Source organism: Pygocentrus nattereri, chromosome 16 (genome assembly GCF_015220715.1).
Source record: "Pygocentrus nattereri isolate fPygNat1 chromosome 16, fPygNat1.pri, whole genome shotgun sequence".
Classification (NCBI taxonomy): Eukaryota; Metazoa; Chordata; class Actinopteri; order Characiformes; family Serrasalmidae; genus Pygocentrus; species Pygocentrus nattereri.
Window position 1 is genome coordinate 19129224 of NC_051226.1, and position 23993 is coordinate 19153216.

General features: G+C 40.7%; 1 protein-coding gene across 6 annotated transcripts; it reads left to right on the top strand.

Annotated features, from left to right (window-relative positions):
- Window positions 1-580: 580 nt before the first annotated feature.
- Window positions 581-23733, top strand: cxxc5a (CXXC finger protein 5a). 6 transcript variants are annotated; one of them, XM_017698707.2, is made up of 4 exons: window positions 581-1184; window positions 10264-11358; window positions 17833-17883; window positions 22444-23733. In XM_017698707.2, the coding sequence occupies exons 2-4, from the start codon at window positions 10498-10500 to the stop codon at window positions 22486-22488; spliced, it is 957 nt and encodes a 318-aa protein (XP_017554196.1). In that variant the 5' UTR covers window positions 581-1184; window positions 10264-10497; the 3' UTR covers window positions 22489-23733. The 6 variants fall into 6 exon arrangements, with proteins under 6 accessions (XP_017554196.1, XP_017554199.1, XP_017554201.1 ...); XM_017698710.2 differs by having other exon boundaries at window positions 22447-23733; XM_017698708.2 differs by lacking the exon at window positions 581-1184 and adding an exon at window positions 1294-1499.
- Window positions 23734-23993: the final 260 nt, after the last annotated feature.

Here is a 23993-nt window from a genome sequence, read left to right on the forward strand (position 1 = left end):
ATCTATCTATCTATCTATCTATCTGTAGATAAATATATTCATATTTACTACAAATTATATATATATATATATATATATATATATATATATATATATATATATATATATATATATATATATATATGTCAGCATATAGTATAGTATAGTTATTAACCTCTATGCCTTTTCTGTCTAGATCACACACACCACGCTAAAAGTATCGTATATATATATAACATACATTCAAAAAAACGTCCATATAGTCCATATGGGCTGTTTCCGTAGACAGCTGTGTCTAAATAAAGCCTCTATAAATCTCTACGTTTGTGGCATTATTAGATTTAAAATGACCCTATAACGGCCGACTGATTTTGTATCTAAACGCCAGAAAAAAAAGGAAGAAAATCCCCTCTGCCCGTTTCCCAGGCTCCCCCCACACTCACCACGTGCATCTCTCTGACATTGTTTGACTGTAAGCATGAATGTGTTAAAAGAAAGTTCACTCTTAAAGAGGTATGACGACATATCAACTTCGGCTCATAGAGGAAAAATAAAAAATCAATCCGGGGCTGTGGAGAGAGCGCGAGGAGCGCGGATATTCCTCTCGCCCGCACACAGCTCACACACACCAGCACGCGCTCACTGACGAAAAACACATCAGCGAATAGAGATTTGGAGAAAATCGACCAGCAGCGTTTATTATTTTGTTTTTTTTGTTCTGTTTTTTCCTCGCGGCGCGCGATGCCTTTGTGGCCGCTCTCGCGCTCCTGCTGGCCTCGGCGCGGCGGAAAGTCCAGTTCGGCTTTTCCGCGGAGCTCCAAAAATCTATGAAATGTGTTTGCATGTTCGCCTCGCCGAGCGGGGCTGTAGAGGTGGGAGCGCGAGCAGCGAGAAGCTCGAGAGGAGAAACCCGCACGCTCAGCCGCCGAGGAGGAGAGAAAAAACACATAGACTCTCTCACTCGCTCACACACACACACACACCACACACACACACACACACCACACACACATACACACACACACACGCACGCACAGACACATACACACAAAAGTACTCCTCGCTCGCGCTGCTTCATCACGCTCTTTTTCCTCGCGCGTCTCGCCTAGAGGGATCCTCTCTTTCTCTCTCTTTCTGTCCCTCGCACACTCGCTTTCTGGACGCCGCTCGGCTCGGACACACACTCGCCGCTCCGGCCTGCCTTGGTAGGTGCGAACAGGGACACACTCACACTCACACACACACACGGAGCATATGCAGATCCACTGAACTGGGTAGAGAGGGAGGGGTGTGTATGTGCGCGAGCGCGTGTGAGTGTGGGGAATCATACTTTGTTGAAGTCTGCTCAAAGTTGGTCTGTCATCTTCCTACCGATCGTGGCGTGTGTGTGTGTCTGTGTGTCTGTGTGTGTGTGTGTGTGTGTGTGAACGGGAGACATGGTAGCCGTACCGCTGCTGCAGACCGTGGGCTGGCACCGCGCGCACACGCTGGTCTCAGATCACTGACTCTAGACAAAAAAGGTATTTTGGTGCGTGTTGGATGTGTGGATGTGTGCGTGCGCGTCTGTTTTTGCTGCTCTAACGGCAGATGAAGATGAGGATCCGCTGGCTGGAGGGTTTTTGGCTTTTACCTGCTGCGTCTGGGCTCGTGTGCTAAGAAAGGGGGGAAGAAGAAGCATCGATCGCTCGCGCTGAAAGTGATTTTTCCCCCTCTAGTGTGCTTCTTTATCGCGCACGTGCTTAGGTGTGCTTAACGGGGCGGAACGTGTCTAAAAACGCTCGATGTGGTCACGAGCTCTGCCGAAAGATCCCCCTCCCCGACAAAAAGCTCAAAAGCTAACTCCTCCGTGTTTTTTTTTGCCAGTTGATTCGCGTCCGAGAGCTTGGACGCCGATGACGTTTGCAGTAGTAGCTCGTGCATGTAAGGACAGGTGGTGTTGGGCTAGGTGTGTGCGCGCATTGGGGGAACTTTAAAGCACGCAGCACCTGTGCGCCTCAGCCTTAACCACCATGCAGGTAAGACTGGAGACGGTGTTTTGGGAGCAGCTGTTTTGGGAGCGCGCGCCTCATTGTTCGGACATGAAACTGGCCAGCCCGCACGCTGTGGCTCGTGAAATCACCTCGGCTCTTCGGCATTCAACTTATGCATGCAACTTTGGCTGTTACGCACGCGCTTGGACAAGTTTGGAGCTTATTGACAAGTTACAGCCGCTTGATTTGTGTGTGTGTCTGAGTGTGTGAGACAGAGAGAGAGAGAGCGTCCACATGCAGGAAACATGAATGCCTGTCAGCGGTAGCGTCCGCAGGGTCTCGCGCGCAACTCTTGTGTGTGCGTGCGTGTTTGCGCGTGTGTGTGAGTGTGAAATTGAGAGTGTGAGGGAGTGAGAAGAAGACGAGGAGGAGGAGGAGGAGTGGGGGGATGTGCGTGTGCGCGCGCGCCTCTTTAGGCCAGCGCTGCGTTAGTCCGCATTACCTGGACTAATAAATATCCGCCCGCGTGACGTCTCGAGCTAACGTCAAGCTGTTCTTCCCCCTCCTGCTCCTACTGTGGTCAGCCTTTAAGGCACGAGGGGGTTCTCAGCACTGCCCTTACATTAGTCCACATTGTTTTGGGAGCAGTTTTATTCGACACGCGCTCTAAACGGCATTTTAGTGACCTGTTAAGCCTATTAATACAGAAATTGATAAGCAGCACAAGACTAAAGTACTGATTGTGGGTCAGACTGTAACAGCTATTGGACTGAACTCTGGTCTGTGTGTGTGTGTGTGTGTGTGTGGAGCTGCTCGCGGTATGTGTACTGCTGTGTTTGGGAGAGTTGGTGCTTGTTGTGCAGAGCAGCAGCAATTAGAGCGCGCGCTCCCCTCCAGGGAGGAAGCACGAGCTCCGTTAGCGAGCAGCTTCTCCTGCCGGGCTGAGCGCAGGGCGCGAGAGCAGCTCCGGTAAACAAGGACAGTGTTACTGTATTACTGAAGAAAATGGGTCGTATGCACGTGTTGTAAGCATGTAATAACACAGCAAATAGGTTTACAACTACTCATAATTGCTGTGTAATACAACTACCCTGTGTAGCAGCTGATACCTTTCCTTCCTAGCTGGTCATTAAGACATTTAATGGAAGACTATTTGTTTGTTTAACTCCTTAAGCTAGTTTATTATTACTTAATCCCTTAATTTAAAGGGTTAAATAATTCCTTTAACCCATTATATAGGTTGGTTGTTCAATTATTAATCTTATGGCATATTATTCAGTAACTATACCAGGAAGATAAACAGCTGCATGAAACATGGGTAATGCAGGGTGATTCGTTAGGAGTGTAAGGGCCCACATACAGGCTGCGTGACTGAATGACTGGTCAGTGAATGAAAAACTCAAAGCTTTGGTTGCTTCAGCCTGTGTTTGGGGGCGCAGTTCCAAACTGGCTCTGTTTAGGTTTGGCCTGAAGGGGTCGTGACATAATGACCTGTTATATGACCACCTCAGCCCCCTTCACCTGGTGCAGCTTAGCCTGAGGTACCTCACCTACTTCTCTTCTGCTTTAATGCTTAGCCCACTCATAATACAGTTAAATGCATTATGACACAGTCATGCTGTTTTTTTTTGTTTGTTTTATGTAAATGTTTTCATGTGTAGAAAATTTACTTAATAAGCCCCTTAAGCTTATTATTCAGTTATTCATCTTAAAGGAGAACTTCACTAATTTGTCAAATCTTCTTCATAATTAACCCCTTAAATGGCCAGGGCCCACCGACAGGCCCAAAGTTTTGTTTATAGTTTTATAGAATAGTTTTGCCAGTTTGCACTTAAGTCCCTGTTGTTACTGAATAATAAGTCTTAGTATGTAGTAATGGTTATGGGTATGCTGTGTGATGCCTGAGACAGTGTTCTACAATTGTTTTGAGATATGATTTTGACCTAAAATGTACTTTTTAAAATACCATAATGGTGGAGGGGTGTATACAGGGTGTTCCCAAAAAAGACTTATTTTTTAGGTTTACCGCTATCTACCATTATAACCATTACACCTATAACCCAGAAGTATAACCCAGTGACTTCATTTATCTTTTTGGATATTAGATAGAAATCACTGCCCCTGGTTCCTCTCACCAGCACTGTAAAGAAATCTGATTTGGTAAGTTTCTCTACAGTGAACCACTTCACATCAAACTACTCTGAGTTTCTTCATATATCAGCAATTGAATTATGTAGAAATGTTTTCTTTAAGACTTTCTATTCCGTAACTACTAAATTATTCTGCAACTACTTATAAAACTATGTAAGTTATGAAGTTATAAGAGTGAGGAAATTAACTTTGGACACGTTATTTTCTAATGTTTGTGACCTCAATTAACTATAATTGATAGCATAGAGCCATTGATAGCTTTCTCATACTCAGCCAATTTAGCATGTATTAGCCACAGTTTGACATTTTGGAGATTAGGAGTGCTCATTTGACTAAACCTCAACTTCATGACTCCATGTATTTGTTTTCTCATGAGGTTAGATGTAATATTCTGTTGTGCCAGCTAATCATCTTCAAGTAATGAATAGTTCCTGATGAAAGGTATAGAAAAGTGACCCACATTCCGTACTCCGAAACACTTTCAGATGATCTAGGATTAGGTTTGTAGTCCAGAAACAAATATATCACCAGCTGTACCGCTCATTATGAACAAGAACAAGAACAGAACAGTGCAGAGCTGAAACATATCATTGTAGTGTATTTGAAGGAATCAGAATTTACATCGCTTCAGCTTCACTCTCTTAGCATTCAGGTCATTTAAAATGTTGGATGTAGCTGTTTCTGTGTGTGACATTACATGTGAATGACCACAAATGTTCAGCCAGTGGTAGTCTCAGTAGGCCATGTCCTCACATGACTGATTTGATTTGGCCTGTAAACCACAAGGCTGGGCTAAGACAGTTTCTTTCCTTCTTCTCTTGAGGTAATAGAACACTGAAATAATATTGCACTGAACTGCGTAATTTACCTGATTCAAGTGTGTATACCATTTCCACACAAATAACATAGCATATACACAGTTTTGTCTTTCAGGTGACTTACTTTCAGTAATACGTTTCTCCATGTGGAAATTATGTACGTTTGAAACAAGTACAAGTTCAGTGCAACGTTTTCTGAGTGGAGTCATCACCTCAGTGCAGTCACTATTCCCTCATTTGACCTATATAATTATAGTTACTATGGACACCTAGTAGATCCCCATTGTAATACTACATAAGTACATGCTTTTATTCATAAACATGATCATGAGTGGAACCCAAGGTAATGTTCTTGAACTATAGCACAGTGTAGGATGTTACTATGCGGCCTGAATGGAATTCTCACACCTTTAGACACCAACGCAATGTGCAGATGCATTAAAAGCTGTCAGTCCCTTGAGTGAGCTGACTCTGCAGAGAGCAAACACTGCAAGTTAAGTTATCAGCCTGTGTCAATTTCCTGTGAATTTCATCATTTAATACTAAGGGTGGGTGAAATGGAAAAATCTAACATCACAATATTTGGAGACATTTTCATGATTTAGGAAATTTATCACAGTATTTGATTTTTCTGAGTTTTGTGAATAAGTTGGAACTGACAAAATGCACCATTAGAAGAACCATAATGCCACATTTTAAAAGGCTGTGAAAAACTGGCTGTCATTTTTTTATTCAAAATGTGCAAAAATAATTTTGTAAAGTATGAATCTAAAGAAAAAATGGTTAAATTCTTTTATTCATCATGAACTGATATTCAATCAGTTACGTATTACTATGCAACTTAAAAAGTTATATATATATATATATATATATATATATATATATATATATATATATATATATGTGTGTGTGTGTGTGTGTGTGTTGCTCTCCTTGTAACAATTATACTTGTGCAATGGTAGATCCTTATTGTAATGTAGTTTTCAGCCATGTATAATAATAGTCTTATCTTTGTCACCTTTAATGACCTGGTACTATTTGTCACATGGGTGACCACATGAGTTTTACAGTAGCTGAAGAGGAATTAACTCCAGAGTTGCTCTGGCCACTGCTAAAGCTCATTTTGTGTTTTTGCTAGAGATGGCATACCAGTATCGAAGGGTACTGGCCTGATATCAGCTGAAAATGCTCCATGCTATATCAGAGGGAGAAAAAGAATGAATCTGATTCAATCCTGTAACAAATCTAGCTTGAAATAGCGTGCATTCACACTGCCTGATGTGATATTGCTAGCTAAATATTTCTTCCTGTTAAGAGTACGCTCTTAAAAAAGATAGTTCTTCAAGGTTTTTTAAGTAAGGTGAATGGTTCTATGTAGAATTACTATCTACATATAACCAATTTTATGCTTAAATGGTTTTTTGCATAGTGAAATTGTTATTAAGAAGAGAATGTGTTGTTTATGGCTCTATCTAGAACCTTTTGGAAAATGGTTCTGTAAAGCACCTAAAATAGTTCTTTTATGCTTGCAAGCTTGACATTTGTAACAATAGCAGAACCATTTTAACCCCTTAAATAGCCAGGCGCCACTGGAGAGCCCAACGTTTTATCACACATTTCTATGACCTAGAATAGCTCGACCAGGTTGCAGTGAAGTCCCTGCAGTTATTGAAGTATAAGCCTTACTATGTAATAATCCTGTGATTTAAGGGGTTAAGAGTGTAGTGTTTGAGTAGTGCGAGCATGATAGCCTACTTTTAGATGTTTAGCTTAAGAGAATTGCTTCCGTTAAGCTTCTTTTGAAATGTACTACTTTTTGAAGGATAAATATTGTATCCATATAGGCTGTTATTCAAGGTTTTAGTATCGGTATCAGAAAAGAAAAGTGATATTGTGCCATCTCCAGTTTATATAGCTGGATAAGTTTAGTAACTGAAGACAAAATTGAAAATGTTGACATACAATGTTTTATTATTCTGACATTGTGTAGGATGTTGCTTAATACTCTGAGCTGGCACAAATTATAGCTCTGCTTCGCTATTAGTGAAAAAAACATCTTTTTAGAGCACTGTCTAATAGGAGAGCATGTAAAAGATGTCAAACTTTATACATAGTACACATTTAGAAGGAGGCTGGGGTCTAAATGTTGACAAGTCCTTTGAGCAGCGCACTCTTTCTTTCCTTGTCACAAACTTTGATATAGTTAAGAAACAGAGAGTTTGTGATACGTCTGACAAACGCGTGTGAGTGACAGTGCAGCGAGTGGTGAGATGCGCTGTCACAGGCTGACAGTGACACTAGTGATATAGGCAGAAGCTGCTTCCAGAGACATGACTCTCTGCGTGAGCATTCAGATTTAAAAGAGGTGTGAAGGGAAGTGAGTGATATGTTCCAGAAACAGAGAGCGAGATGAAAAAGTCAGGGACGCACCACTGAGAGCGGTCATTGATAACTTACTCATACATGCTGTAAAATGCCAAAACTATCTGGCAGACAGCTTATTTACAGATCCATATAAAGTGTTACAGTGTGAGCAGACTCCAGGCTCAGTTAGGCATCATTAGTGCTCATACCTGAGAAGCTTTTTGGAATAACAGAAGAAGTGAATTGATGAATTTACCTTTAATAGGCTAGCTGGCTCAATAAGCTAGTTCATAGAATAGGTTTCTATTTAATCTATTTAATGTCAATATGGATTCACCTCTTAAACCGCAAGAGGCTGTATGGGTGTCTGCACTCTCCTAACTGCATGACTTGCATAGTAGTTCCATAGTTGTTTATAGCAGTAATTGGATAATAAGGATTAATTAAGATTAATAGCTGAATAAGGAGCCAGAAGTTTCATGCCATGGTTGAACATCCAGTTGTAGCCATCTATTTCCCTCTGTCTCTAACTGTCACTTTACCACTTTTAATTGATGTACTGGTATATTCCATTGCTTTAATTGGCATGAAAGCATATTTTGAAGTAATTCTTTAAACTTTAAAAAAGTTGTCCATTCTTGCACAACTTATTTACAAAAATGTCTCTTTAAGCCATCGACTAAAAGGATCTTAATTTATCAAAAAGTGGCTCAAAAATGGTTTTATGACATTACTCCCAAAAGCCTTTATTCAGAGTCTGTGTTGCACTGAATTGAAGGAATTGTGACCTGCAAGTGAATGAAGTGTGATTTGTACAACTACAGCAATCTGAAGAATTCAAATGACAGCATAACCCCAGTGACTACACTTGTGCATTTACAGGACTGCACCAAATGGACAGCTGTATTTGAAATACCCACATGCCATCCTCAAAGGGAAGGGCTTATGCAAGTCTGGTGGTCCTGTGTTTCCAACTGCCTAGAAATGTGAAAGCTACTGTTTTAGCTTCCAACTATTCTTTTGCTAAGCAGCGTGCTTAACCTCAAGCTTGTTCGAGGTTTTAGCGCTCCGTACTAACAAAGTGCCAAGATTTTACATTTCTGGCACAAAAAGAGTGACCCAGATAACAGCCATCTTCTGGACTGTGTTGGGGTGGGGGGTGTGGAGGCTGGTTGGTCACTGATGGTGTGTGGCCAACTGTTGGCTGCGTGCAACATCCATACGAGTGGAACGGATTTGAAATGTGCCGTATTGTGGTTCCAAGCCAGAATCGAAGTGAACCCATAGGCTGTCCACGGCAAGCTAGTGAGACGTGCTTTTGCTGAAGTTTTTCAAGTAGTGAAAATGAAAGTGCTGGCGTCCATCACAACTTCACCGGAGAAGAAATATGGTGGTGTGGTGGTGCCACAGAGCCCGTGAGAGCTGCATGTGATGGGGCCGGTTTGGCAGGCAGGGAGGCGAAGCTGCCTGGCGCAGCGTGGCCACTGGTCAGGAACAGAACGGGGGAGAGAGAGAGAGAGAGAGAGAAAGAGAGAGAGCGACAGGCTGGCTGTGGTCTGCTGGCGCCACAGACCCCTGAGCTGGGGAGAATGCGGGGGCTGCGCTCCTGCCTTTGAAGCTTTACCTCCCACTAATTCTGGCCTTCCAATTTCCACACACTGCGTAGACCCCCCCAATCCCCCCAGCTTCTCCCTCCCCTTCCCTTTGTTTCCCTTATAAGGACAAGCCTGGCCATTTCCTCAGCTTTTCTCAGCGGGGTTGTGTGTGCGTGCGTGTGTGTGGGTGTTTGTGCTTGTTGTGCATGAGGAGGGTTAGCCAATGAAAAACAAGAGCTTAGTTTTTAATGAATTTTGTTGTGTTTAAACACATTGTGTCTAGTCATTGTGAAGTCATGACACGCAACATCTCTTCAGTTTCATTGACTTCACAGATTTCTTGTTATCTTGTTACAAATGGTTTGGTTAAACGATTGACAGCAGATTGGTGTATGTCTCCATGACAACTATTAGGCTAGTCGATAAGTAGTTCAGTCAAAATGCACTATGGGTAGAGGACTTACATGACCTCATTACAGGTGGAGATTCTAGCATGATGAAGGAATGTGACAAATTAGATGTTCTGTACTCTCCAGAAACAGAATGACAGAGGGGCTCTGGTTCATGACTACAGAGATGACATCATGGCATATTATTAGGAGAGAAGGCACTGACCTTATGTACTAATGTGAGAACAGAAGAATACATTATTTGGAAGATTATTTTTATGTTGAGAATGTATGTAAAATGAGTTTTAATGATGAGTATAAAAACATGAGTGTAAAATGATTTATTCTAGGACACATGGAACAGCTCTGAAATATCATATAGTTAATAACATAATGTGTAGTCAATAAAGTAGTTCCAATAGTAAAGTTTTCCCAGGCATAGTTTTTAATAGTTTATTAATATGCATAATAGTTTATTAATACACAACATTCTGTACACAGAGCAGAGAGAGAGCTAACTGATCACATAGACTTCAATCTAGCAGGCAAAATTATGCTAAATGTTCTCAAATGATGCCAGACAATGTATTTTTGCTGGATTCTTCCTGTAATATTTTTAAGATTTGACTGTATTTTTTATTGTTAAACTAGACAGTGCATTTTTGTGATGATGGATTATACTTTCCTGAGATCTGTCTGCAAATGGTTTAAGATGTGTATACATCAGTTCTCTGACCTCATTTGTGATATCAATACTGCGTTCAGTAAAACCTGAATGCAAAAGTGTGATGGAAGGGCACTTACAGTTCAATAGCCAAGTAGAAGATGTAATACTCAATTTATTGTTCTAGTAGTACAGATGGTGTCATCAATGTAAGACAATTCAATAATTCAATGTTCACTCTACTTCTGGCCATTAAGGTGAACTTACTGAAAAGATCTGAAACTGAGCATGTTAAACATCTACTTTCCTCTTTCTTCTCTTTGTTTGTGGTAGTTCATAGGTTGCGGATGTGAAGATGTGGATGAGGCCTAAAGTCTAGAGCCAGGTCAAGGGTGCTGGAGGCCTGCCTGCCATTGGCTGGCCAGTCTGTGGGTCGGAGAGGAGGCTCCACCCTCACCTGGTTACTGAGTGAACTGAGAGTGCTGCCTGGCTCCTACACGTGCCAGTCCCCCTGTCCCCCCCCCAACCCCGCCCCCCTTACCCACGCACACACCCCGTGGCTGGACCATGTCTGGCGGACGGCCGGAGGGCAGCCGGACACCCGAGCCCCAGGATAAGGACAAGGAGCGGGACCAGCGCAGCTGCAGGGAGGACAGCCCTGTCATCGAGCGCCGCAACCGCAGCGGTATCATCAGCGAGCCGCTCAGCAAGAGCTTAAAAAGGTCTCGCACGCTCTCGCAGTACACCGCTGCCTGTTCGCAGGCCACGAACGGACTGAGCCACAACGTTCAGGCCAAGAGCAACCAGGCTAGCAAGGCCCAGTCTGGACAACAGCAGCAGCAACAGCAACAGCAACAACAGCAACAGCAGCAGCCATCCACAGCCTCGGCCCTGGTGCCGGCAAAGCTGGATCGGACCCTGGAGCAGGTGCTTGAAGGACAGAATGGCCTGCTCCACTTTGCCCAAGCTGCTGCGCTGCTCAAGCGGGCGGGCATGGAGCACATGCTGCTGCCAGGGGGGATGGGCGTAGGGGTGGGAGTGGGTAGCATTGGGGCAGAAGCAGGAGCAGGTGACCTTGAGGGTGTGTCAGTAGCTGACGCTGTGGGAAGTCACACAGACTTCCCGTACGGCGTGGGTGGTGGCTTCCCCTTCAACCCGGGCCTCTTTATCATGACGCCGGCTGGAGTGTTCCTGGCCGACAGCGCGCTGCACATGGCCGGGCTGGCCGAGTACCCGGTGCAGAGCGAGCTGGCCTCCGCCATTAGCTCCGGGAAGAAGAAACGGAAACGCTGCGGCATGTGCCCGCCTTGCCGGCGCAGGATTAACTGCGAGCAGTGCAGCAGCTGCCGCAACCGCAAGACGGGTCATCAGATCTGCAAGTTCCGCAAGTGCGAGGAACTCAAGAAGAAACCCTCTGCTGCGCTGGAGGTAAGATGGCAACAAGAGAGTAAAAAGCAAAGCCCTTAAAGAAGCCTGCTTTAAGGCACAGCCTTGGGAATTTTGGGCTTAATCTTAGTTTGAATCTTAGCCTACATTCACATTACAAGGTTAAAGTGGAACAAGTGACAGAAGTGTTCACACTAACACCAGATATGTGTCACAAACAAATGTATGAATGTGAATTGTCAAGGTACAAAGTTCAAATCTGAGCAAAAAAATGGGAATTGAGCAATAATGAGAACATAAACAACTGACTTTTGGTGTGAACAAGAATGTGCAGGGTCTGTTTTTAGAGGCAGGGCTTAATGTGGTTGGGGTTGGCTGTAACTGCGCTGTTCAGAGAGCCCAATTGCTTTCCTGGAGGTCCAGATTGGTGGGGTTAAAGAGGGGGTTGATGGGGCTTTGGGGTGACAGGTGGCAGCGGCAGGGGTGGGGGGAGGGGGTGGATGGGCAGACATGCACCATGGGGTCTGCTCTAATCTGCCCCCCACCGTGCCATCCCGTCACTCTCCACACAGCCTGCCTTACTGACAGTGTATGCTGCAGAGCCATTCACTAGAGCCCTCCTGTTTAGCTCCTATTACATGGTAGCCCAGATGCTTTTTTTGAAGGAATGAGTATTAAAGATGTATGTACATGAATGTGCAAATTATTAGGAGAGATGTGTTTACACAGAACAAAGTGTTAGAGCTATGGAAAGGTATGTATGTATGTAAAATGCTCCTAGAAGACATGGTGTAAGTTTGTAATACTAAGAGTGGGATGCATGAGTGTACTTGTGTGTGGTTGTGTATGACATAGTCCATCTGGCCATAGGATCGTCATCTGGAGCACCAGGTGTCACGGTTGCCCTCTCTCTGCCTCTCTCTCGCTAACATGGCCATGTGACTTAATGGCCCTCTAAACTTCATGCTGAGGTCGTCTGAAGTTAGTGTGACTATGTTTGACATACTCAAAATGTGATATACAGTTATACACTTAATAACCCTCAGAATTCAAAGCTATTACTGATGATAACATGATTTGAAATTAATTATTTGTGAAACAAGAGGACAAATTCTATCAGAAGTCTAACAATAATCACAATTGTATATGTATGTCGATAAGGGGATATTTTATTATGATTTAAATTTGTTGAAAGGGTAATGTTTTTGCCTATGGTCTGGTTTTTCTGGAAAGAAAAACAACTCTTTTTGTCATGTTTTCAGCATTGGTTGACATCATAATGATCAGAAATAAGTCACAGGTTCAGGCTCGAGGTTAGGACTGAATGATCTGGGGAAATTATCTGATTACAATTTTTGTGACCAGTATCATGATGCCTATTATTTTCTGTAAATTAAGCTCCGGGCCTTTTTTCCTCTAGAAGACCAGCACACCCCAGATTGGGACTTGAAAGCTGAATGTAGTGTGCCAGACTGGCAGTTCATAAGCTATGTGTTATTTGGTCATATTGTCCCACGTAACACTTGTTAAAATAACACTTGTTAAAATACACTTAATTCTTTCAAACTGTAATTCTTATAGAAAAAACAATTCATACTTCAGCCCTGCTTGAGGCTGTCAATACACAATGTAAATCAAATGTAAATGTAAGATTTTAGCACATCATTCTCTGCTAAATGCCAGTACATTCCCATTACAAGGAAATTGGACTATGCTATAAGGTTTCATGTGTTTTGTCTGTGTACTTATCCACACAAACATGTGGTCGATCTGCTGTCTTTAGAGCCAAAGCTTGGTGTTATTTGCGTAGTGATACTTTAGTCATTTTATCACTGGCTGTAGTTCTTAGTATCAGTGTTATACTCAAAAGTAAATTAATAATATATCATAGAATGTGTCAAATAACACATTTATCACTTTTACTGTGAAGAAGTATTATCTCAAGCTCAGCTATTACTAAAAAGGCATTCAGCATACAACTAATGTAGCCTTGTATCAGAGCAATGCATCATAGGATTGATACTGATTTTATTATCTACTGATACAGATGTGCTACTGATGTATCATCCGTTCTGCTCCCTGGCATTTCCTCCCCTTTGGAATGTACTGAAAACCTCACAAACAGCTAAACTATAATTTGTAAATGTTAAATATACCCAATTAATTTGATCTGGGTGTAAATTTCAAACTAATTAGTGTAATGACTAATGAAACATCTTATTATTTTTTTTGTAAAGGAATATTTGTAGCCACCTGTATTTCTGTCTTACCATGTACTTGTCAGTAACAGTAGAGCGCTATAGCAAAGTACAGTGTAAGAGCTGAAATTGTTCAGCTAATTTCAGTAAATGTGAAGCATCTTGAGTGTTAAGCAGAATCTTCAGAGCTTTCTTTATCCTTGTGCTGTCTCTTCTGAGGAATACAGACAGTTTGTGGTTCTGCTTACTGAAGTTTATGTGTATACACCTGTCCATGATTCTGGAGTGGTCAAACACATTTTTCTCACAATATGTATATAGTTCATTCATTCATTCATTCATTCTTTCTTTCTTTCTTTCTTTCTTTCTTTCTTTCTTTCTTTCTTTCTTTCTTTCTTTTTCTTCTTTTCATCTTTTCTTCTCCTCTTCAATTCTTTCTTTCTGTCCCCTATCTGTCTGTCTGCCTGCCTGTCTTTCCATCTTTCTCTCTCTCTTACTTTCTCCTGTAGCTCACTTGTAGTTGTTTGATGACAGTGGGCCTATTGTAGATGTGATGTCCTCTGTATTTGAGAGATTTGCTAAAGTGTTGCTTTAGATCAAAATGCTGCCTGTCACAAAACCAGGTACTTCTAAATATGCATCAGCTTCCTAATCAGTGTCAGGAGAGCATTTTCAGTCAAGAGCAGGACCATTACTGCAGGATCCTGATAAAACAGCAGCATTTCCATGGAGAGGGTCTGATACACTGATAGAGCCCCACATTGAAACATATGGTAAAAAATAAAAACTGTTTGAAATAAAAATGCAGTGTGTATAGCCCTATTTATCATAATTGTGTCAAATTTCACTCTCTGCCACACTCAGTGAAGGAACTTCACTTAAGAAATTTGTTTTTGATGATTGAACAACAACAACAACAAAAAAAAAACAGTGAGAACTGATTCATTTAGATTAATTAACTGATTAATTGTTTGGGCAGAAATAAACATCAGCTGTAGTCTTTAGCAATGTATGATATGATACATCACAGAGAATGCTTCAGTGTATTATAAGTACACTTTGTTGTAATATCATACTAATTTTCTGTCACAGCGCAGTGTCCAAATCCAAGCAGAACCAGCGCATACAGGGCCAGGCTCAGCAGAGTCAAACAATGTCACCGCTTGTAATGACTCTGAGTGGCATCTTACATTACAGTAATTAAACTTGTGCATGATGACAGGCATCTGTAAAAAAAGGTGGTGGAAGCTTTTCAGCCACTCATTGTCTCTATGAAACGTACATGCTAACAGGTGTGCAGCGTCCATGTGGATTTCCTCACCATAATTTCAGGTCTGCCCACAGCTCATTGAAAGTGTCATCTGTTAGAGTATTTCCATGATTAACCTGTACATTGTGTGTGCAGTCTGAGTGCACGTGTTTTGACAAGATGCATAATTGTTTGGCATGCAAACAGCAGTTTGGTAAGCAAATACTAATTGCAGCACAAGCCCAGAATGATATTGCTGGCATACATGGAGTCTAATAGAGAGTATATTAAGCTGGAACTTCAGCTTACATAATCAGACAGGATGCATACCTACAATAATTGATGTGAATTGGTATATAAATAATACTTATTGACAGTTATATGTGTAGAAATTATTTAATTGGGAAAAATATGATGTTATTATTATGATTACTGTGCTATGTAGTGATCACTAGGCACACTAATAACGTTTTTCCATTAGGCAGTGCAGTTTGGCATGGTGTGGTTACTCGTCCAAACCTAGAACTATCCATTTCCTCAGTTGAGTGCCTGTGTCCACTTCACAGTAGGAGTGCTTCTCAGGGGGTTGTTTGGTGGTCATAGAATTTCTCTTGCGAAACTAGTGTTACAAGTAAACTCAAACAATAGCAGCAACAACAAAGGAGCTTCAAGTCTTGATTGAGCTTTTTTCAGGTTTTAAGTAAGTGTCACAGACAGTGATTCTGTTTAGCTAGTGTGTTGTTGTTTTTTTTTTTTTTTTTTTTTTTTTTGTTTGACTTTTAAAGCATGACAATTCTGCAGTGACTGTGACCAATCATTAGGCTGCACTATTCCTGGCTCCTGGCTTGGTATGATTGGTGCCCTGGTAGGAAGGGCCAAAATCAGCCAAGTCTACTTGGCAAAATGTGTGATTCTGGGTTTGTAACCATACTATACTGTACTGCTTGGTTGAAATACTCCTTAAGGCTGGTCTACTTCTTCATCTGCATAAGTTACTTTACTTTTTCATACAACACACATTAGTATGGTAAAAAATTTGGCTAATTTATTAGGCTAGCCAACTTGTTAGTTTTCAGCTAGTCTCTGAAAAGTTCCAACAGTGTGTTCACATGTGTGTATAACAGCGTTTCCAACTTGAGCGTGTACAGTATTGTGCAAGTCTTACTATGAAAACTATTTAAAACTGTTTACCTCAGCAATACGTGTTTGCTTGTTAAACACAATATCATATTAGGATAAATGTAAATGAACAGAAATACCGATAAAAAAGAAAAGAAGAACATCTTGTTTTCAGTAAAGTTATTGACATGATAGGTTTGTGTCCTGACATCTCTGTGTATTTTAACCATTGCAGTTATTATTTTATTCCATGAGCCAAATACCTGTTTAATGACTAGCTGAAGCTGGTTTTGGATGGCAACTGAAAATACTGGGCTTATTTGAGGAGAGCTTTGGAAATGGTGACGCTAGCAGACACATGTAAAATACAGTATACATTTTTTTATTTATTCTAATGTCAAATAAATGCCTTCTACCCAGATACATGGCTTCACATATTATTTTCTCAGATTGTGCACAGTGTTGTATGTGTGTGAGGGCTTTATATATATGTGTTTATGTGTTATGTAAATAGAAGTTAGGAGTGTGAAAATGCTCAACTGTGATGCATTGACCTGAAGGTGGTGATTCAACTGCATCGATTTTAGAATTTTCGAGAATGTTGTACTCAATTATAATACTGTTAAGTAGTTTATTTTGGCCAAAATAAAAAGGAGCACAAGTAAAGTGTGAATAAAATAAAAATCTCAGGCTATTTTTTGAACATAAATTCTGAAAAAAGCTGTGCGTATTGTTTGATTGTTTATACTCCACTACTGGGTAAATAGTTTCTCCTGTCACATTTGTGTATTTTTAAAAAAGAATTCTGAATTGTAGCAAACTAATCAAGTTAAATCAAAATGTGGTGCAATTTGAGATTTCATGAAGCACTGAATCATCTCCCAGAGAACTGTAATTGTATTGAGTCATCATATCAGATATAGTCCAAATAGTAGTGTAAATATATGTGTCAGTGAGAGAGAGAGTGCGAGAGAGAGAGAGAGAGAGAGAGAGAGAGAGGGACAGAGGCAGACACAGACAGAGCGCATGTACAGTGGTGCTGCTGCAGTATTTTCAGGGTTGGAGGGTCTGAAGGTTTCACAGTGCGTTGCTGTTGCCTAAGTGAGGGCCATAAAGACACTAAGAGAGAGAGAGCAAGAGAGAGAGAGAGAGAGAGAGAGAGAGAAGGGAGGGGGTAGTGTGCGGAGCGCCACCTCACACGTCGCTGACGGGAGATGTCTGGATTTATTTTGGGAACGCTCCGTTTGAACAGCAATAAGAGGAGCACAGGAGAATAAGCACTGGCCAGAGCACTTGACAACACTACTTCCAGTCCCAAACACCAAACACTCCTTTCCCTGCACAACTGTGTCTGCTTAAGTGTTCTGAGTTATTTTAATGCAAGAGAATGTGAATGCGCATGTCTTACATGTACTATACATTAATTGACGGGAATATTTGTGCTCTTCACTTTGGTCAGGTGTGGTAATTCCAGAACTGGGTCTGTGTGTATGACTGATATACCAGGGAATGGAAATATTGTATAGTAATATTTATCCCTATTAAAGGGCATAAACACAGATCATTTTTTTAATTCTGCAAAGTTAAATTCTTTAGATGTAAACAAGGTCATTCAGAGTGATTTTATGTGAAATGCTCCATTCTAGAGAAACTTTTCATGTCAGAATTGTTCACAGTGGTGGTGACAGAAACCAGTATTTAATGCCCCCAATCGCTTGATCAAGTTATTACATAAAATGTTTATGAATTTGCTGCTTGATGCCTCAGACATTGCTTTATCATAGTTTTGAGGTAGTCTAAAATATTGTTGTTAGACAAAATAGTCCATCAATTTTTTTTTCAAATTGATCAATGTTTGACCATCAACTTTACATATAGAAATTCAGAAGACACGTGTAGGTTCATTGGTCATTTTGGATAGCAAATAAAATGGCTATATTTGTGTTGTAGATATCAGGACCCCTGCTTCCCATCACCACTACTGTAAAGAAATCAGAGCTGGTAAGTTTCTCTACAATGCACCACTTCAAATCAAACCTCTCTGAATGACTTTGTTTATATCTCAGGGACTGAATTGCACAAAGATTTTGAAAAATTGGGGGAATTGCCCTCTAAGGCTATTTATTAATGGATTATTTTATATTGACATTATTGAAGACTTCTTGGGCGTTTGCTGTTTATTTGAGTTAAAGCTGAAAAATCAGTTGAGAACTAACAACTGAGAACTTACACAATCATATTTAACCACTGACACACCAATCACATCAATCAGTAACGCACTGTTTGACGTTTGTTATGCATAAAATACATATAAAATGACTCACGTCAGTGATTAGAATTTTTAAGCTTATTTTCACATCAGTTGGACCCTAAGATATGTGTATGTGTCTGCATTAGAGAGCATGACTAATGTAAGATGAGGCAGAATCAGAGTTTTAAGTGTGTGACTGTTTCTCATGTTGATGAGTAAGCAGTGAAATTCCTAAAGGTGGTCACTGATTTTTCATCAATTTTAATAATATTCAAAGAACAATTTTCAAACCTAAAAATTCAGAAATAAAAAAAATGTTGCATTGTTTTATTGTCTATATTACACTAATCAAATCCAATCACTGTGAGGTCATTTACACCCTAAGTAGGTGTATGCATACTCATGAGTGTCAGACCTTAAGCTGACCCTGAGCTGCTCTCTAGGAGTCCGTATAGGAGCGAATGAGAAGCATGAACACATTGGAGAGAGAGAGAGAGAGAGAGCTTTCAGCAGGCAGAGCAGAGCTAACATATTCATAACAAAATCAATAAACACAGATTAAATGCCGCAGCTCGGACTGTGGAGCGGGGAGGAGGGTGTTAACCTCAGAGTGACCTTCGAAGCACCCGCTACTGCCCCAAACCCACATGACAGGGGCTGCTGTTTTTACAGAGCAAGGGTTAAAGGTCATGGGTCATGGGGGTTTACCAGTGAAGTAGTCTCCAGTGAGAGGGTCAGCCATTTTTAGGGTCACTTCTTAAGCTCCTGTGAGGTCAGAGGTCACACTTGGCAGCAGCTGATGTGTAAGGGAAACGCACACTGATGGTTAGCATAGAGAGTTCACTCAACCTGTTGAGCTGTTTCATCAGTGTGTTTAACCCGAAGGAGTCTTGCTGTTATTCTTCTCACAAACTATGTGCAAGAAATAATTCATATCAGGGGACACTGTGACGTGGTTATTGCTTGTGACAGAGAGTTAAGTACATGCTATCGGACACTATGCACATATGTGCAGGTCAAATTACATCTACAAATGAATTTTGTTGATTTTCTAAGTGAAGAATTAACACATCCTTTACAGGGAGAAAACTTATTAAAAAGCAAATTTAGTGCACAATTATTATTTCTATTAACATATTGGTAAAAATAAAATATAAAGAGTGCCAGAACCTTATCACAGGCCAAACTTGATGTTTATTTTTTCTCAATATGTTAAATTCAGCAGATAAACAGCAGTTATTGAGCATTTAAATGTGCAGATGTATGTTTTCTGTAGATGTGTAACTTATTGTCATTTTGAAAATCAACAAAACATGTCATTTGACCAGGGGTGCCCAAACTTTTGCATACGGCTGTACAAGCTTAACTTAAGCGGATTCAAAACTAAACAGAAGAAGCACAAGTAGCACACTTAAATGTAAAGTGTTAAAATGAATCAAAGTAGTGAACCTGGCCTATATTTGGTGATATTGATCTATTCCTCATATGTCTTTTGAGGTGTAGCTGCTTTAGTAGTGTCATGTATACCAACTTGTGCAACATGAATTTTTACCTTAGTTCTTGCTTTTCTAAACAGACCCTACCAAACATATACTGCTTTTTCAGCCTACAAGCTCCAAAAGCCACCATATATTTCTTTAACTGTTGATCAGTCTCCTATGAAATTGTTTGGAGATGAGTAATTGGTTTACAGAAACTCAGTGAGATACAATACTGTAGCTGCTGGAAAAGTTCTGGAAAAAAAAAAAAAACATTAGATGTGAATTGGAATTGATTGACCATGCTTTTGCTGCGATAGACAAACAAAGATATAAAAATCATAATACACACATAATTATCAGCAAAGGGATACTTCACTTAAGGAACTATAGATTAATGAAGTCATTTCTAATTTTTTGTGATTCTGTGATCTGTCCCTGCTGAATTTCATAGCAGAATTTTCCCATCGTTGTGTTTATTATGTGTTTTTTCACCCTGAGATAATTGTCTGATGATTGGCCTCACCGTGCCAAATCAGAATCGTGATCACTTACTGGGGCTTGTTGTTTATGTAATTTTAATCTGTTAAATCTGTAGTTAAGTTTGAAATGTGTAAGTATGTACTACTTGTGTATGTATGTCTATACGGATGTGGGTTACTCTTGACTGAGAGTGAGATTGAGAGGACTTGTGTGTGTGTTAGTGTGTGCATGAGGAGACGTGTGAGCTCCTCCGGGCTCGGGGCAGTGCTGCTGAATGTGTTAGATTCTGTGCCGCAGTAGTGTTGCCTTTGGGAGGGAGGCGACAGCTCATCTCCACGCAGCCATTGCCCAGCCTCAGCGTTTACTACTGCTCATATCCACTACTGCCCCGCTCTGTGGCACACTTAGGGCTGACCATGGGTCTCGTCCCAGTCAGTCTGAGCTCAAAGTACAGATATTGGCAAATATAAATACAGAAAGCAGAACGCGAATATGACTCTGCTCATATTAAAGGGATAGAGTAGCACAAGTCCACATTTCAGTCGTGGCACAGATGTGATTTTTTTTCAGAGCCGTGTGAAACTCCTTTCAGTGCAGATTCAGCCCCTTTCAATACTTTCACATTACAAGTCAGATTCCATTTTTTTTCTCAAATGTGATCTTTCTGCTTTGATAGTTCAGTGTGTAAGTGACCTATATCTGTCATTAAGTGTGAACACACCTCCACTCTGAAAGGGCCCACATGCACACATTTGAGGCGTTCATGTTAGCCACTGTTGATGCCCTGACAACACTTGATGATGGACAACATTGGCTAGGTTCACATTACCAGGCTCAAGTGGTACAAACCAGACTTTTGTACATTAATATGTCACTGATCTGATGTTTTCAGAGCTGTGCACACAAACAAATGGGATCTTTTCAAATCTGATATGAGTCGATTTCACATGTGGTCCGATACATATTTGATTTGTAGCCATGCAGCCTTGATTGGAATGCTCAGATTGGAATTTGTGTTTTTTCCTCTTGGCATGCAGCATCATTCAGCATTAATCATACCTGAATATGAAAGCCCATATAAAAGTGTCTCAAAGCTGATTTAAAAAGAACTGATTTTTGTGTTCACACAACTCTGAAAAATCACATCAGTGTGACATTTAGGGAAGCACCTGGACTCAATCCTGTAATGTGAACACAGGCAAACATCTTTTTATTTACATCAGATTTGAAGCACTTTATGTTGTGTTTAGACTGGGTACATAGTTATATGTGGTCATGCGGACTTAAGGAGAATGGTCAGATTGGAATTCATGTATTTTTACTTCACATTCCATGTGGATGCCTGATCATGATGTCATCATCCAGTGTCTGCAGTGTCAAAAATCTGCAAATGTGGGTCGTTTTCAGGGCAGTGATGGTTACATTAATGGCAGGATATGGGTCATTTTAATCACAAATATGAAGCATCAAGACAGATTACATGTGAGGGAAAAAAACAGAATTGGACAATAATTGCTTGTAATGTGAACGTAGATAAAGAGTGAGAGAGAGATAAAGAGAGGGAGCGTCACTGGTGTGAGCAGTGTGGTGGGAGCTGGAGCTCTACGTGACTGCGTGGTGACTAAATAATAAATGTGCCGTATCAAGTTTCACGTGGAGCCGAGGGCCGCGGCCCGTGGCTGGGGAGGGGGCGGACAGGAGAGACAGCACAGAGAGAGAGTGTGAGAGAGAGAGAAAAAGAAAGAGGAAATGGCTATAATCCTTCTAGGTCCCTGATGTTCTTCAGGCTGCCTCTTTAGACTGTTTGTGTAATTATTTCTCAGTTGAAGCCCACTGAAGCAGACAAATTCTGTCAAAATGACAGATTCTAAACTTTCTGTTAATACTATTTGTGTTGCCAGGTAGAAAGGAAGGTTATGATGGTTTGATTAAAAGTTAATGTGGTGCATACAGTCCAGTTTTGTGAAAAGATAAACCATTCCTTTACATTCTTACCATGTTTTTATCATGTCTTGATGTCAAAACAAACTCTGTCAAGTGCAGACTTGAAGCTGTCAATACTGACTATAAATTGAATGCAAACTGAACCTAAATGTAATTCATTATATGGCTATGTAATCAATAGGTTGTTATGTAAATACATCTGAATGGTATAGCAAGTCAAATGTAACAACTGTAGACCTCTAAAGGTTACGCAGGTAAGACCCGAGGTCACGGGTACAGGTTGAAAAGGAACAAGCACTGCTTTATATTTCTGGCTAATTTGTACAGCACCCTTTTTACAGCATCCTCTCTTAACTGTACTGTCTTCTCTCTTTTTTTCTCCCTCTGTCCCTTCTTTCTCTTAAGAAGGTGATGCTGCCAACAGGTGCAGCGTTCCGGTGGTTCCAGTAGGGCCGTGACCTTTGACCTCCAGCCAAAGCTCTGCCATCAAGTGCAATGCCAACTCTCGCTCGGACCGCCTCCAGCACCTACACTGGCTAGCAAACATACAAACCACAAAAAAAACAAGAAAACAAAAGAGGCATCAGAAACTCCAAGAAAAACATAAAGAACAAAGCAGAAACGCTACAAAGTAATCAATCGAGTAATGGATGCACCTACTTATTCCTTGAACCAAAAATTAAACATAAAGAAGAAGAAATCTATGGCAACTTTCATTCCCTTTTATATGTTTCCATTTTGGTACCTTTTTGTCCTTTTTCCAGCAGGTTTTTTCTCTCGCTTAGACATGGAACAGTTCATTGCCAAACAGAAATGACAGACTGAGTGTGGACAATCAACAAAATTTCTGTGTTTGGTGTTAATGTCGTTCATGTGTGGAAAGATACAGTACTTGTGTAGAGAATGTAAATTTTACGGCTATATTTTAAAACTAGTGGCTCATGGCAAGCACTATTGTAATTTAGCACCGTTGTTCTTACTTAAACCTCTGTATTTTATTGATTGTTTCCTTTTTTTTTTAGTTTCATTTTAAAATTTATAGTTTGGAAAACTGATCAATGTTTGTCATTTAAGAGAAGAGGAAATATTTCAAGATGTAAAAATCCAGTTGAATGAAATGAAAGAACAAATATACGTTGAGTGCTCCATACCCAGTGTATAGATGGGATAGATGAGGACTGATGTTTATGTGGAGTTGCTACTACTGGAAGCTCATTTACCGCCAAACCATCCATGTCTCTTAGCCTTCTCGTCTGCGTTGTTTTATTTTTTTCGGCTGGCAGCCTTAAGTTTCGTTACAATGTCCCCAAAGTGCAGGATTTACAGTTATCCTCCTGAGCACTTGGAGACAGCACTTGCTCCACCCAATTAAACGCACTGAAAAAGTTTTTCTTTTTTTTTCTAATTTGTTTGTTGCTTTTTTCATGACATTGCCAGTAGCTACATCTTTTAAAAACGAACAGCAATGTTTGTACTGGATTAGAAGTATGAGCTGGTTTTGTGAATAAAAACAAATGCATGTATTTGTGTCAAGAATTTACAGCTCTGACGTCTGTCTACTTGTCTACTTGCATGTTTTTTAAGAAACAGCAGCAAACTTTAAAAAAAAATGACAGTATGGAAATGTTCATAAATCTTATAGGTTGTTTCCTTTTCAATAAGGTAAAATAAAAAGCGATTGGACAAGAAACATAATTCTGAAATGTACTGAAGGTCTGTGATGCTTCCCTAAGGGTTTTGGGTGGGGGTTGCTTACAACACAAAAGTATGTTTCAAAAGGCAGATCACTGCTAACTAAGGAGGAAGATACACACAAGCTAGTGAGCGATACTCTTGCAGTAGCAAACAGCTAAGTATTCTTCAGAACAAATCTCTTTCTGACACAGAGTCTGACATTTACAGGTAAAAAACACAATTAGAGAACAATGAATAATTGATACAGAGCCAGTATCTCA